This window comes from Pollachius pollachius, assembly GCF_949987615.1.
Source record: "Pollachius pollachius genome assembly, chromosome: 17".
Lineage (NCBI taxonomy): Eukaryota > Metazoa > Chordata > Actinopteri > Gadiformes > Gadidae > Pollachius > Pollachius pollachius.
Genome location: NC_136950.1, coordinates 5,451,198 through 5,464,192, shown reverse-complemented (window position 1 = coordinate 5,464,192; position 12,995 = coordinate 5,451,198). Strand labels below are relative to the sequence as shown.

At 43.8% G+C, this 12,995-nt stretch overlaps 2 protein-coding genes across 4 annotated transcripts; one reads left to right on the top strand and one right to left on the bottom strand.

The window, feature by feature from the left end:
• Positions 1-27: 27 nt before the first annotated feature.
• hus1 (HUS1 checkpoint clamp component) lies at positions 28-6,234 on the bottom strand. 3 transcript variants are annotated; one of them, XM_079754988.1, is made up of 9 exons: positions 5,995-6,234; positions 3,219-3,299; positions 2,956-3,083; positions 2,624-2,800; positions 2,163-2,270; positions 1,862-1,936; positions 1,649-1,748; positions 1,065-1,199; positions 137-435 (listed from the first exon to the last, which is right to left on the bottom strand). In XM_079754988.1, the coding sequence occupies exons 2-9, from the start codon at positions 3,268-3,270 to the stop codon at positions 353-355; spliced, it is 858 nt and encodes a 285-aa protein (XP_079611114.1). In that variant the 5' UTR covers positions 3,271-3,299; positions 5,995-6,234; the 3' UTR covers positions 137-352. The 3 variants fall into 3 exon arrangements, with proteins under 3 accessions (XP_079611115.1, XP_079611114.1, XP_079611113.1); XM_079754989.1 differs by lacking the exon at positions 3,219-3,299 and having other exon boundaries at positions 28-435; XM_079754987.1 differs by lacking the exon at positions 5,995-6,234 and having other exon boundaries at positions 3,219-3,793.
• A 180-nt stretch (positions 6,235-6,414) lies between these two features.
• tubb6 (tubulin, beta 6 class V) lies at positions 6,415-10,820 on the top strand. The gene is made up of 6 exons (XM_079754828.1): positions 6,415-6,547; positions 6,972-7,080; positions 7,723-7,833; positions 8,774-8,889; positions 9,078-9,206; positions 9,431-10,820. The coding sequence occupies exons 1-6, from the start codon at positions 6,491-6,493 to the stop codon at positions 10,244-10,246; spliced, it is 1,338 nt and encodes a 445-aa protein (XP_079610954.1). The 5' UTR covers positions 6,415-6,490; the 3' UTR covers positions 10,247-10,820.
• Positions 10,821-12,995: the final 2,175 nt, after the last annotated feature.

Here is a 12,995-nt window from a genome sequence, read left to right as displayed (position 1 = left end):
TTGGTCTCACCTTCTAATTGACAGCGTCACTTAATGAAATGAGTGAAAACCATTATTATTGAACAGAGGGTACTAGGAGTGCAGACAATTGCACATACTTCAACGTGTATATTTACAATAATTACAACATATGCACAATAAACCTAAACACAAATCAAGGTGGGTTTTGACCCAGATGTACATTCTCCAATCAAGTTGGTTGACTGATCATCCAAAAAACAAATTGAACCCTTAATCTTAAAATAAATGTTAGACTTTTAGAACAGTCCTATAAGACTGGGAACATGAATGGGCCTTGTATGACGTTGATGGTGCTTCTCTGGACGGTCCCTTGTTCAGGAGCGTAAGGTTCCTAGGCCGCAGCAGGGATGAAGTACTGCAAGGACACATCTTCATAAAGGAGAATCAAGTGGATGATGGTATCCTGGACGATATCTAAGGGGAAGAGTAAGAACCAAACATCTTGTTCATCATATGGTTTAAGATAGTAGCTCATTCACTTGAGGTATTTTTTAGATGCAAACATGAGGGGAAAAATATGGTATGGATTGTCCTGTGTTTTAGGTTTTTTGACTCCAAGCTGGTAGGTTCTGGGTTTGGAAGACCAGAGCATTGGATGAGGCTGAACACCTACTTGCTCATTTTGTAAAAATCAATTCAATATAAATCGGTCATCTTTGCATGTCTCCTTTAAGGGGACCTGGTGCTATATTTGTATCTGACGAGAAGTATAGCGCTTTGGTATTAGAATGCATTATGGGATTTCTTTTGACGATACCCATATTGAAAGGACAAGAGAGTTGTGTTACTGCAAAATTCGAAATTAACAAATACACCATAACCTAGTCCAACAAAAACATTTTGCAACATCACATGAGAAATGCTGCGGCAGTTTCAACTAGCCCTAAGCCTCCCCCTATGATTATGAATCATTTCACAATTCATTATTAAAATATGAAAAAACATTACTAAAAACAAATATCCCAATGCTTCAATGGTTCGAAAATGGAGGCGTTCATTGTGACATGCCGTTCATGTGAGGACAACGGTGAAGCTGGACCTACTACACATGGCCTTGCTAGGGTTGAACTGCTGTCCCATGAGGAACTGCTGCAGCTTCCTGACGTCCACCCGGGCCTGGACCATGGTCTCAGGGTCCCTCTGGGAGTTGGCCCCCGCCTGCGACCCATCACCCCCAGCTGGGACGTGGTGGGGAGGAGATGTGGAAGAGGGTTAAAGAAGTGTTGGGAATGGAAATTAATCGTGGGTGAGAGAGTGAGAGACCAAAGAACATAGCTGTAGTGATCAGATTTCCAATAGCTTTAAATTGCCAATATATAATGTAAATTAATTTAAAAATGAGGCCTTCCCCTACTCATTCCGTTGCCTGGAAGAGTTTGTATTTTATGATTCTAACTAACATTGTTTGTTATTTTCTCCACCCAAAGAGATCGCAGGACTCTGAATGCATGAGCTTGAGCTGAAGGAGTTCCTGACACTTATTACCTTCAAGGCAAGTCTATTTATAGAGTCACCCTCAACACAAAAGGCCCATTCAGATCGCTTTATACAGAATCACATTTAAAAGATATGTCGATGTGTAAAAAGGAAATCTTTATATGTGCAATAAACCAATTGTACAACGTACCCCAGGGTGGGTTGCCCAGGTCTCTGAAGTGGGTTGTGACCGAGACCAAGTCAGTCTCTATCTTCAGGTTCATCTCCCCATTCATGTTGGCTTCTATGACCTAAAAAAACACATCATATCCTCACTTATTACATATACACACACCACTTCCAACAGAAATGGAGCAGTTCTAATTAAGAAGTGTTGACTGCCAATTTTGACAAAGTGTTTTACAAGGAAGTTGGAGAGGTTCTTCATTCTGTCCACCACATTCTTCATGATCTTCAGAGGGGGCATGTAGATGCTTACCTGCAGGAAAGAATCGACCACAATAGTACAATTCATTTATTGTTGATAATCCATCAATTATGAATCTATTCAAAATTGAGTTGATCAACTTTGCACATATACTTAATTGTAATTTATTTTCAGTGGTTAATTTCAAAACATCACCCGAATCTAGGCCTGAGTGATCTGCAGAGAACAGAATGTGAGATCCGGAGGGTTTCAAGAAGCTATGGAGGAAATCCCTTACGTCAAAGTCAGGCATGCTGGGCTCCTTGAAGTCATTCCACAGCCTCTTGGGGATGACGTCCACAGGGATGTCGTGGGTGACAACCCGACTCACGCTGGACATTGTTGGCTGGGGAAGAAAAAAAATGGGGGGAAAGAAACGGGGTGAAGGAAGCGTTTGTTAGAGCCAAAAAAAGCCCATCTAGAAATACATTAAAATGTGTGTATAAATGATTGCTTTGATGAAATTGAATTCAAATATTAGTGATCACACAAAAAAAACATGTATAATTATCTTTTAAATAGGACAACCTTATCCATTAAGACATGCTCAGAAACATGTTTTTGGATAGTTAATCTATTGGATTAAACATTTCAACAAACATTTTGGATTGATGTTGAGTTTAATGTCATGCCCAACCAGCAATAATGCTCCTATAAATGGAAGCATGTGGATCTGGAGAAGACAGAAATCCAGCTCACCAGTTCAGCAGCAATGGTCAAGCAGGGGCAGTGTTTCTTTGTCAGTTTGATCTTAACAGTTTTGGCATTCTGGGCGGTTTTAAGTGCCCTGGAAAGGTTGTCAGGTGCCAACTCCAGGCAAATCTCATTGGCCTCCGCTGACACACCCTCCAGCTGGAACTCATCAAAGAACTTGGCCTGTAGAGTGACAGGTGGGGGTGTTCATGGCAACACGAACAAACGCTGTCTTGTATCATTTAGTAGCCTTCCATTTGTCAAAGACACATTTGTGTTCATCGCTGTAATACTTTGAGTGTATAACATATTATGCGCCCAAGGCATTGTACTCTTACCTGAGATAGTTCACACCACATACCCACCCCTCCATTGGCCACTTTACCAGACAACACAAAGTACAGGTTGTCTGGAGTGAGCCTGAGGACGCACGTCTTGGTCAGTTTAGAGATGGTAGTCACAACACCTGGTTACAAAAAAACAAAGTACGGGAATTATATTCTTGCGCAAGTTATTTTAATAAACAGCGAATATTTGGAAAGATTGACAACTGAACAATTCCATGAAAGTTATTGATCTTAATTTGTTTTGAAAAACTTACGTGTGAAGTGATTGAGACATCCAATATCTATAATTTTCGATCGAAACTTCATTGTGAATTCCGATGTTATACGTATTAAATCTATAAAAGGAAAAACATGTTTTGGGATGTGTCGTAGGACCCGGGTTATTTTTCAAGCGCACCACGTAGGGTGCACCTCGATAAATGTTCCGACGGAAACAACCGAGTAGTTGCCAAACGTGCCAGATATATTAGATATTCGGTGCGTTGTAGGAGTCTTCGCCAACATCCACACTTTGTCTTTACTCTTTTTAGCAGAGCTCAATCTTCTATAAACTATGGTAGTGTTTATGTAGCCATTTATGTAGCCGTTTATGTAGCCATTATGGTAGTGTAAAAATTGCCAATCATTTAAATACTGTACTGACGTTGCGGTGGGATGAGTTTTTTTTTTATTTTTACGTTGGTTGCAATATGTTGCTAGTTGCTACTAAATGGTACACTGTACCTTTTTTTATTGATACAAAGGTGTGTACTTAGTTCAGCTTTGAATACCACTTCACCACCAGGAAGCGCTGTTGCTTTTCAAATTACATCTAAAACGAGGAGAACACTAGCTTAATCTCCTTGTATGCTCCTCCCACTACTGTAAGGCGGCCCGTGTTCCTTGCCTCCAGCCATGACCTGACTCTGGTCCTGGAGGAGGATGGGACTGTGGTTGAATGTGAGGCCTTCTTCCAGCCTCTCCACAGCCATAATGCCCTCATGGTGCTGAAGAGGGGCCAGATGTGGACGGAAAGCAAGGCACGACAATGTGAAATAGGTTTTCTAAAGAAGTGCATCTCTCGCTTTGGCTGAGAGAAGGTTGGGAGTTTTCCTGTGTGTGTGTGTGTCTGTGTGTGTGTGTGTGTGTGTGTGTGTGTGTGCGCGTGTGCGTGTGTGGCTACCGAAACCCAATTCCGTTTGCATCAGCCCTGTAAGCTGTGTACGTCAGCGCAGAGCAAGACGGACCAGAACAACTGCGTGGGTGTCGATTGATTTGATTTACCCGAAGGCTCCCCTGCTCTATCAGGTGTCCCTATTCGCTTGCCAATACAATTGCACAATTAAAGAATCTCATTCCAGGCAGTTCTGGAATGGAGACGGGGATCTGGGTTAGATTCCCCAAACGACCTAACCTTACATTGTCATTGTCACTATCGATCCAGACCTGCCCTCCCTCCCAGAAGCCTCAGGGGAGTGGGATCGCCAATCTGACCTTTGACCTATTCAAACTGCACCCTAAAGACTTCCTGGGCTGCCTGTCGATCCGGGCCACCTTGTATGAGATGTACACCGTCTCCTATGACCTGAGATGCACCAGAGCCAAGCCTGCTATCAAGTTAGTGGCCCCGCCTGGTACTTTTTTTTCATTGTGGGTTGAATTGACACGTATTTTAATAATGGAGGTTTCAATGCAAGTTTTTGTTTTGGTAACCATTCGTAAGGGCAGACCAATGTACCAATCCCTAGCCATTATTCATCAGTAAATGCTTGTTGTTTGAAGTTGTTTGTATGAGTGCAACACAACAATCAAATATCTAGCATACTAACTTCCAGTCTCTCTTCATCTCTCCATTGTGCTGTTTCTCTGTCTGTCTGTCTGTCTCCCATATTCTCCCTTGTGCTGTCCCTCTGCCAGTCTGTCTCACTCCTCGCCTGTGACTGTCTGTCTGTTTGTCTTTCTGTCTCTCACTTTGTCTATCTCAACCTGTGTCTCTCATTAATGGTCTATGTCTCTCTCTCGTGGGCTGTGTCTCTCCCTAAATCTGTCTCTCTACCAGGGGGTCCATGCGTCTCCTGGCCCACTCCGCCAGATTGGCAGGTCAGCTGCTGCTGTACGGTGTGTCCTCAGCGCTAAGCGCCATCAGAAAGGACAACGACTATTACTACTTTGACGGCGGCCCACTACATCCTGTGCATACACTAGCGGCCCCCAGGCCCAGCACAAATGTTTAGGCCCCGCCCGTGTATCATGTGTCCAGAACGCTCCGCTCTGTTGGGGTGGGAGCGGCTCGAACTGTGGTTGATGCCTTGGTTCATATTCTGGTCGTAGAGTGCTGCAATGACTTGGTTTCAGGTCTGGGTCACAGCAACCCCCTAGGGTCAGCCCCTGGCTTAAGGGTAAGATAAGGGAGTATATATGTAAATTAGTCGTCATCATCAATCATTTTTGTTTATTTGAAAATTGTATATTTGCATTTGTTTCATCAGTTACCTAAACGGGTTGCATCTTGTTGTAACGGCCTTGTGATATTCTAAGCAAACTGGTTGCTGAGGGGCAAATGCCAGACATTTAACCAATAGTTCCCTTCCCGGCATCATCTGATGGTTTTAGATGTTTTTTAAATGCAATGCCAATGTGACCTTCTAAAGAACAGTGAAATAGAGGTGCTTTATTTCCACTAATCTCAGGTGCTTAATCCTCACTTTAATTCACAAATAATTTATATGATTATAACCGTATCATAGTGTACTTGCTTTAGACAATTGGTGTGTCTGCTTTGTACCATGGGCGTATAATAGCAGGAACACCTGCGGGGATATGAGGTCAGTCGTCTGGGGACTTCCTCCGGCCCTGGTATATGCTTACAAAAACATTCCTGTGACAACCAGACACATAGCCCTGACAAAGAGTCACCCATCCTGTGGTGACCAGGAACACATTTCTGTCCGTTTGCTTTTCTGCTGGACTTGCTAAAGTGCTGTCTTGAGTGTTAGAATACATACATCATGCCGTGGTGGAATTAAGTGTCTTGAGTGTTAGAATACTTACATCATGTCGTGGTGGTGGCGTACTTTATAAACCGAAGCTCCACGCCCTGCTGCTGCAGTCTGAAACAGCTGATATATGCGTCATCTGCGCGAAGGTTAAGCACCTGTTCCATTTAGTTTCAGGACGCATTCTGTGCTTCCTCGACCACTAAGACATGCATGGTTAGTTGCCTATAGAGTGTAAGTCGTTCATAATGAACGTTTCCAAGTTAAGACTCTATCATGTAGCGCCCCATTTTATCCATACGTATCAGCTCCACTCTAAATACACCCATAATGGACGAGCAAGGGAACAGAACAAGGAGTCGTCAAGTTCATGAACTTTTGTTTGGAATGACTCCCCGCCCAAACTCGTACCCGGTTGTGCTCGCGTGCACGCGCTCTGGAGTTGGAATTTAGCGCGGGTTGAGCTAGAGGCTCTCATAAGAACAGAGACGCACCAGCCGACAGAAGCAAAACATTTGAAGAGCACAGCAGACCTACGCACGAGAAGAAACATGAGGGAAATAGTTCATTTACAAGCGGGACAGTGCGGAAATCAGATCGGCACGAAGGTAGGCACATGTTATCTCGCATGTCAACGTTGATTATTTGATAAATATAAACGTTTTTGCCTCTAATCGATGAATTAACAATTTTTTTTTCCTTATTTTAAATTGATTAAATCATTGGTTCTGAATCTAATTAACTGAGTCACCGAAGTTGCGCTCTCTTGATCTTTTTTCACTTGTAATAATTAATTTAGTGGTTTCTTGCTTTTTACGAGTAGGCCTAGAATTATTAATCGGATGCCAACGTTTGTATTAGAAAGTGTTTGACAGAAAAAGTTTAGAGTTAAACGTCACGCTACTTATCCGACTAGTCTCACTAACCCTGTTAACTAAGGAACGAGTAGGTCATTCAATGTTCAGGCGAACACAACAAGATGTTTTATTTGAACGTCGTCATCAGCTTCTTCTTCTTCAATGACTCGTGTAGTTCTGGGAAGTGATCAGTGACGAGCATGGCATCGACCCTACCGGGAACTATGTCGGCGACTCGGTGCTGCAGTTGGAGCGGGCGAACGTCTACTACAATCTGGCGTCCTGTGAGTAAAACTATCGGTTCATTCAAATGTACGGCATTTGGCTCTCTCCACGCATGCGCTTCACGGTGACTGGAGTGGAGGCGCTCATTCAAACATACGACCTCGCGCACTCTGGATAGCCGAGTGCGCTATGCGTTGAGTCACTGTGACGCGCAAGCGTGGAGAGGGACCTTTGACATGGATAGATAACAGCTTCTCTCCCGGTGGAGATGTGTCAGTTCAAAGTGAGGAGAAACCCGCTGGCCAAAATACCTCTGCTCTTGCACAAACATGGGCCCGCAACAGTAATGCGGAGGAGGATCAACTCTTCCCATGGCCATTTTGTTTTATTTTTAAAGTGCGTAATTTCTTCCCCCATAGGCTGAACATTGAATTGCATGAAGTACTCAGTTTCTACGAGTGTGTATCTAATCTAAACCTGTTGCTTGTTCTTAATGTGGTGCAGATGTATTTTATGCATATGATTTTCTTTTGGGTTATGCCAGTCAGGTTTGTTTTTAGATGCATCTCATTCATAACAAACCGAATAAATAACCTGGGCTGCCCTCAGGGGTTGTGATGATCACTTGTTTATTTTGGGATTTTTTTAAAATACAGAAACTGATGCATTGAATTATGTGCTCGTTTTTTTTTTTTGTGCAGCAAATAAATATGTCCCCCGCGCCGTGCTGGTGGACCTGGAGCCCGGGACCATGGACAGCGTGCGCTCAGGGACCTTCGGACAGCTATTCAGACCCGACAACTTCATCTTTGGTAAACACAAAACCTAATCAAAGGGGACATGTTATGCCACCAGGTGTGAAATGTGATTAGCCTTACAAGCCGTTTCGAAAATCTGCCCCATATGACATCACTAGAAACGGCTTGTAAGGCTAATCACATTTCACACCTGGTGGAATAATATGTCCGCTTTAAACTTTTTTTAATTTTTTTATTTTTTTAAAGGACAGATATCTGCTTGCTTTGCAAGATGGACAGCATGAACCAATGTTGACATGTCCCATGTCCTTGGCTTAATTTAAAATGACATGTCCCATATCATGACTTAATTTATTGCCATGAGTCATAAAGTTATATGCGATTATCTCCAGTTAGACTCCTTAACACGAGGGGCTGACCGTCATGTTAATGGAGACTCGTACATTAAGTTAGACACACCGACCTTGTGTATGAGGTAAATGGTCAGATTGAAAAACATGCAGTCTTCCATATAAACTAACCCCTCCCTTAAATTTAGGCAAATAATATATATCACGTGTTCATGGCATAACTATAACCTCGATTTGAAAAGGGATCACTGATGGATATCTGCTCTTAGTACTGTATAAACAGTGGAGCAACATTCCTGTCCCAACAGCCCTGGCTCTGTTTAACAAACCGACTTCACCAGAGGACACGGACCCCTCCCTCTGTCCTCCTACTCCATGTGTTGCAACATACTGCACTACAGTGCTCTACACATTGCACTCCAGTAAAATGGACTGAAGTACAATACGTTGCTCAACAAATTATAGTAGAAATACTTGGCTTTTAAACAAATGTTTAAGGTTTGGTAAATTAAGCTGTGTGGTACTTTATCAACAATAGGGGGAGGGGAGATGTGTGTCTGCATCTGCACCAGGGGATATTTATGTGGGGGACGTATAATAAGGGAAGTGCCTCTTTTAACTTTGTTGTGATGGGTTGACCACAGGTCAGACGGGTGCTGGGAACAACTGGGCGAAAGGCCACTACACAGAGGGGGCGGAGCTCGTGGAATCGGTGCTGGACGTCGTGAGGAAGGAGTGCGAGAACTGTGACTGTCTACAGGTACACTTTGATATATTTTGGTGTAGATAATAACGGAGCAACACTGATGTGGGCCTTAAGCAGGTCTACAATAGGACGTTAGCCCTCCGTTTCACTATTGGCAATCTGAAATGCCTCTTTGTTGGATTTATTTTGTTTGTGCGAGTCCACCCCAGCTTGTTGAAGGTATTATGCGTGTTTGTGTGTAGGGTTTCCAGCTCACCCACTCTCTAGGTGGGGGAACGGGCTCAGGCATGGGCACCTTGCTCATCAGCAAGATCAGAGAGGAGTACCCCGACCGGATCATGAGCACCTTCAGTGTCATGCCCTCCCCCAAGGTATGGCTAACCCTGAAGTTGACCTGCGGAAAGTCAAATCTATCAGCCGACGGCTGGTTGTAGGTGACCCTGGTTGGATTCATTCATTGGTCCTTCTAGATTTTTTTAATTTTTTTTTTATGTTGGATGAATCATAACAGGCCGATAAAATATGGATATATAAATATTTACAATAGAGAGATGATCCGGGAATGTGATGGCTAATGGCCTGACCCCTCATCCAGGTGTCTGACACGGTGGTGGAGCCCTACAACGCCACCCTCTCCGTGCACCAGCTGGTGGAGAACACGGACGCGACATACTGCATTGACAACGAGGCCCTCTACGACATCTGCTTCCGCACGCTCAAGCTGACCACGCCCACCTACGGCGACCTCAACCACCTGGTGTCGGCCACCATGAGCGGCATCACCACCTCCCTGCGCTTCCCCGGCCAGCTCAACGCCGACCTCCGCAAGCTGGCCGTCAACATGGTGCCCTTCCCCCGCCTGCACTTCTTCATGCCGGGCTTCGCCCCGCTGACGGCCCGCGGCAGCCAGCAGTACCGCGCCCTCTCTGTGCCGGAGCTCACGCAGCAGATGTTCGACTCGAAGAACATGATGGCGGCGTGCGACCCGCGCCACGGCCGCTACCTGACGGTGGCCACCGTGTTCCGCGGCCAGATGTCCATGAAGGAGGTGGACGAGCAGATGCTCAACGTGCAGAACAAGAACAGCAGCTACTTTGTGGAATGGATCCCCAACAACGTGAAGGTGGCGGTGTGCGACGTGGCGCCCCGCGGCCTCAAGATGTCGGCCACCTTCATCGGCAACAGCACGGCCATCCAGGAGATCTTCAAGCGCATCTCGGAGCAGTTCTCTGCCATGTTCCGCCGCAAGGCCTTCCTCCACTGGTTCACGGGCGAGGGCATGGACGAGATGGAGTTCACGGAGGCGGAGAGCAACATGAACGACCTGGTGTCCGAGTACCAGCAGTACCAGGACGCCACGGCCGAGGAGGAGGAGAACTTTGATGAGGAGGCGGACGAAGAGATAGCGTAAGGGACCAGCGAACATTGGTGAAGGGATGCCGAAAGATTAAGGCATGCAATGTCATTCAGACATTGGTCCAGGTAGGAGGAAGAAGAATCTCCAGAATCCAATTTGGGTATAAAATCTTGACAGACTCGTCCAGAGTGTTAAACAAAAACACAACTTGTCTAGTTAAATTGAAAAGAACACTGATATTGACGACTGATTCAGGATCAACATTTACGCAACTGGAGAAAACTCTGCTGCAAAATTAAATTCCTTCCTACACTTTTATATAACACTGATAGTAGCTACTATTCTTCAAGTGTGTAACATATGTAGATAGAGATTTAATTTAACTAAAAGTATGATATTACAAACTAAGCAAATACACCCACATCCATCACAGTATCCGACATGCAAGTAACAAGGAAATATTAAACAATTTACTCTGAACAGTGGGTTTTACTTAATCAAAACAAAAGCGTCTGTTTTGTGTTTAAATGTTGTTTGTGTTGTGTTGTATGAAAAGGTGACTTATTTTTAAGTGTTGACCCCGTTGGTTCATTCCAGGGGAAATAAACCAAATAATGTTCTGAGGTCACTTCTTCGTGCAGTGTTGTGTGTTTCGTGTGCGTTTCACTCGTAACTCATTGAGGTTTATGGAGGGAATGTGTCGCATTTCGCAGCTCACTGATGGTATGTCAACTCCAATAACCTTAACACACACCTAACCACGCACTCAAACGCATGCAGACCAGGAATGAGCCAGTCAACAGCTTCCTAATCTCACATTGTGTTGCTAATATGGTCCTACAGCAGTTGTATTTGTTCAAACAAAAGCCAGGCAACAAAGAGCCTGGGTGGTCACTGTCAGATTCAATGCCAAATGCTTTGCTCATGTCTGCTTGTCCTATTGGAATTGGTGAATGTAGGCTTTTGTGGGTGTCTGCGTTCAGCTGTGATGAGTAATGAACCACTGGCCTCCTATGGGCAAAATTCAGAGTTTCCTTTCAACCTTGAACTTCCACAAAATGGAGCCTCATTCAAATCCTGAGACGAGGGTGCATACCTCAAACAGGGGAAATGGAAGTGGGGTCAGAGTTCATGAGTAGAAGCTGCTCGCTATAGTAGGTAGCACAGACCTGCTGAAACTGGGCGTTTCCAGGTGTGTTTTAATGTGTTCTTGCATCACCATTGTAATTACTTGTACACAATATACAAGGCGTTAGGCATTCTAGTCAGAATTTTCTGATTAATCTTTTAAGTGTCACCTTTTTATGTCATGTTTTATTCTACATAGAGATGCATGTGTCACGGTATACCGAATATTGGAAAGCTATTGGTAGGTTGAACTGACCCGGGTCTGTGATCTTGACCAATAAACAGGAGGTGGACCGACGAGCAGCCCGAGGAACCAATCGGAGACCCGGAAAACAGCCTCAGCCCAATCAACTGTTAGCACAGATCGGCCTTCAACACATTTCACTCATGAAACTTTGACATTGCTGTGGCTTTGACAGTGACTGAACCTCTGGTTAGGCTTTTGTATGGCAAAACAAATTATACAAAAGTGATGTTTTAGGATACATTCCAGATGGCAACAAGGACCTCCTTATAAACGTCATGTCATTCAGCTTAATGAAGTCAAGTGAGCGCTGTCTCTTGTAGGGTTTGTAAAGAGTTGTGTAGCTAGATCCAGTGGTTTGGTGAAAGATGATGTGCTGTGAACATTTCAATAGTACTGGAGTACGACAGCCAAAGTGCAGTCATCCACATTGTAGTAGACATGGGCAAAAAAAGCCTTGGATCGATAGATGGTCCGACCACCAAAAACCAAAATGAAGATAACCTGCATACATACTACTGCAGAGAAATAATGCTTTATGTGATTATTGTAACGGTTTTTACCTCAATAGACAAAGTTGGATGCATTTGTATTTAGCCAGTTCCCCATGGCTGACACACAGTCTGGGTGAAGTTGGCATAATGTCAAATGTATTCAAAACCATTTCCGTGTGTGTTGACGAGATTACAAATAAAGAACAATTAGATTTCCCTTTCAGCCACACACATTACTAATGCTAACATAACAAGTGGTGTATTATGATAGGCTATCCTAATAGCCCATCAATTACCTGTTGTGAATAGTATGTTTCTTTAAAAATAAATACTGTAAAATCCATGTTTGCCTCCATGAAGTCTGCCAAAATATATTGAGGTACATTAAATATCTGACTTCTGTTAAGCAGATATATGATTCAATTTAAGTTATCAATGGGGTTATTCTGTGTAGACACATGATTAGGGCACACAGTGATTTGGATGTCATTGGGAAACAGAACGCTGCCATAGGTCACGATTTTCCTAAGATACCAGAAAATAATTAAGAATAAGTTGACCTGTTCACAGAGTGAGGCTAGCGTGTTCTGCCAGAGAACTACATGAGATTCAATGTCTGTTAGCATTAAAAATGATTGATCTGGCAGGGTAAAAAAAGCACATCTATGTACGAATGCGACTGCTGATGTTAATATGAGGGAAATGTGTAATGTCTAATAATAGTTCTGTGGTATATCTACTGTCAGCATACACATAAGGTCCTGAAGCAATTCAGGATGAACCTACAAGTGGCAGCTGACAGGAGGGAAAACCAAAGTCCATCTTTAATCATGCTATCTCAATTGTTTGAGTGCAATAACATCTGGATTTATGAGAGGCCTAACTCAAAAGATGACTCATTAAATATATTGATAATATCCTCCAATCACATCACCGC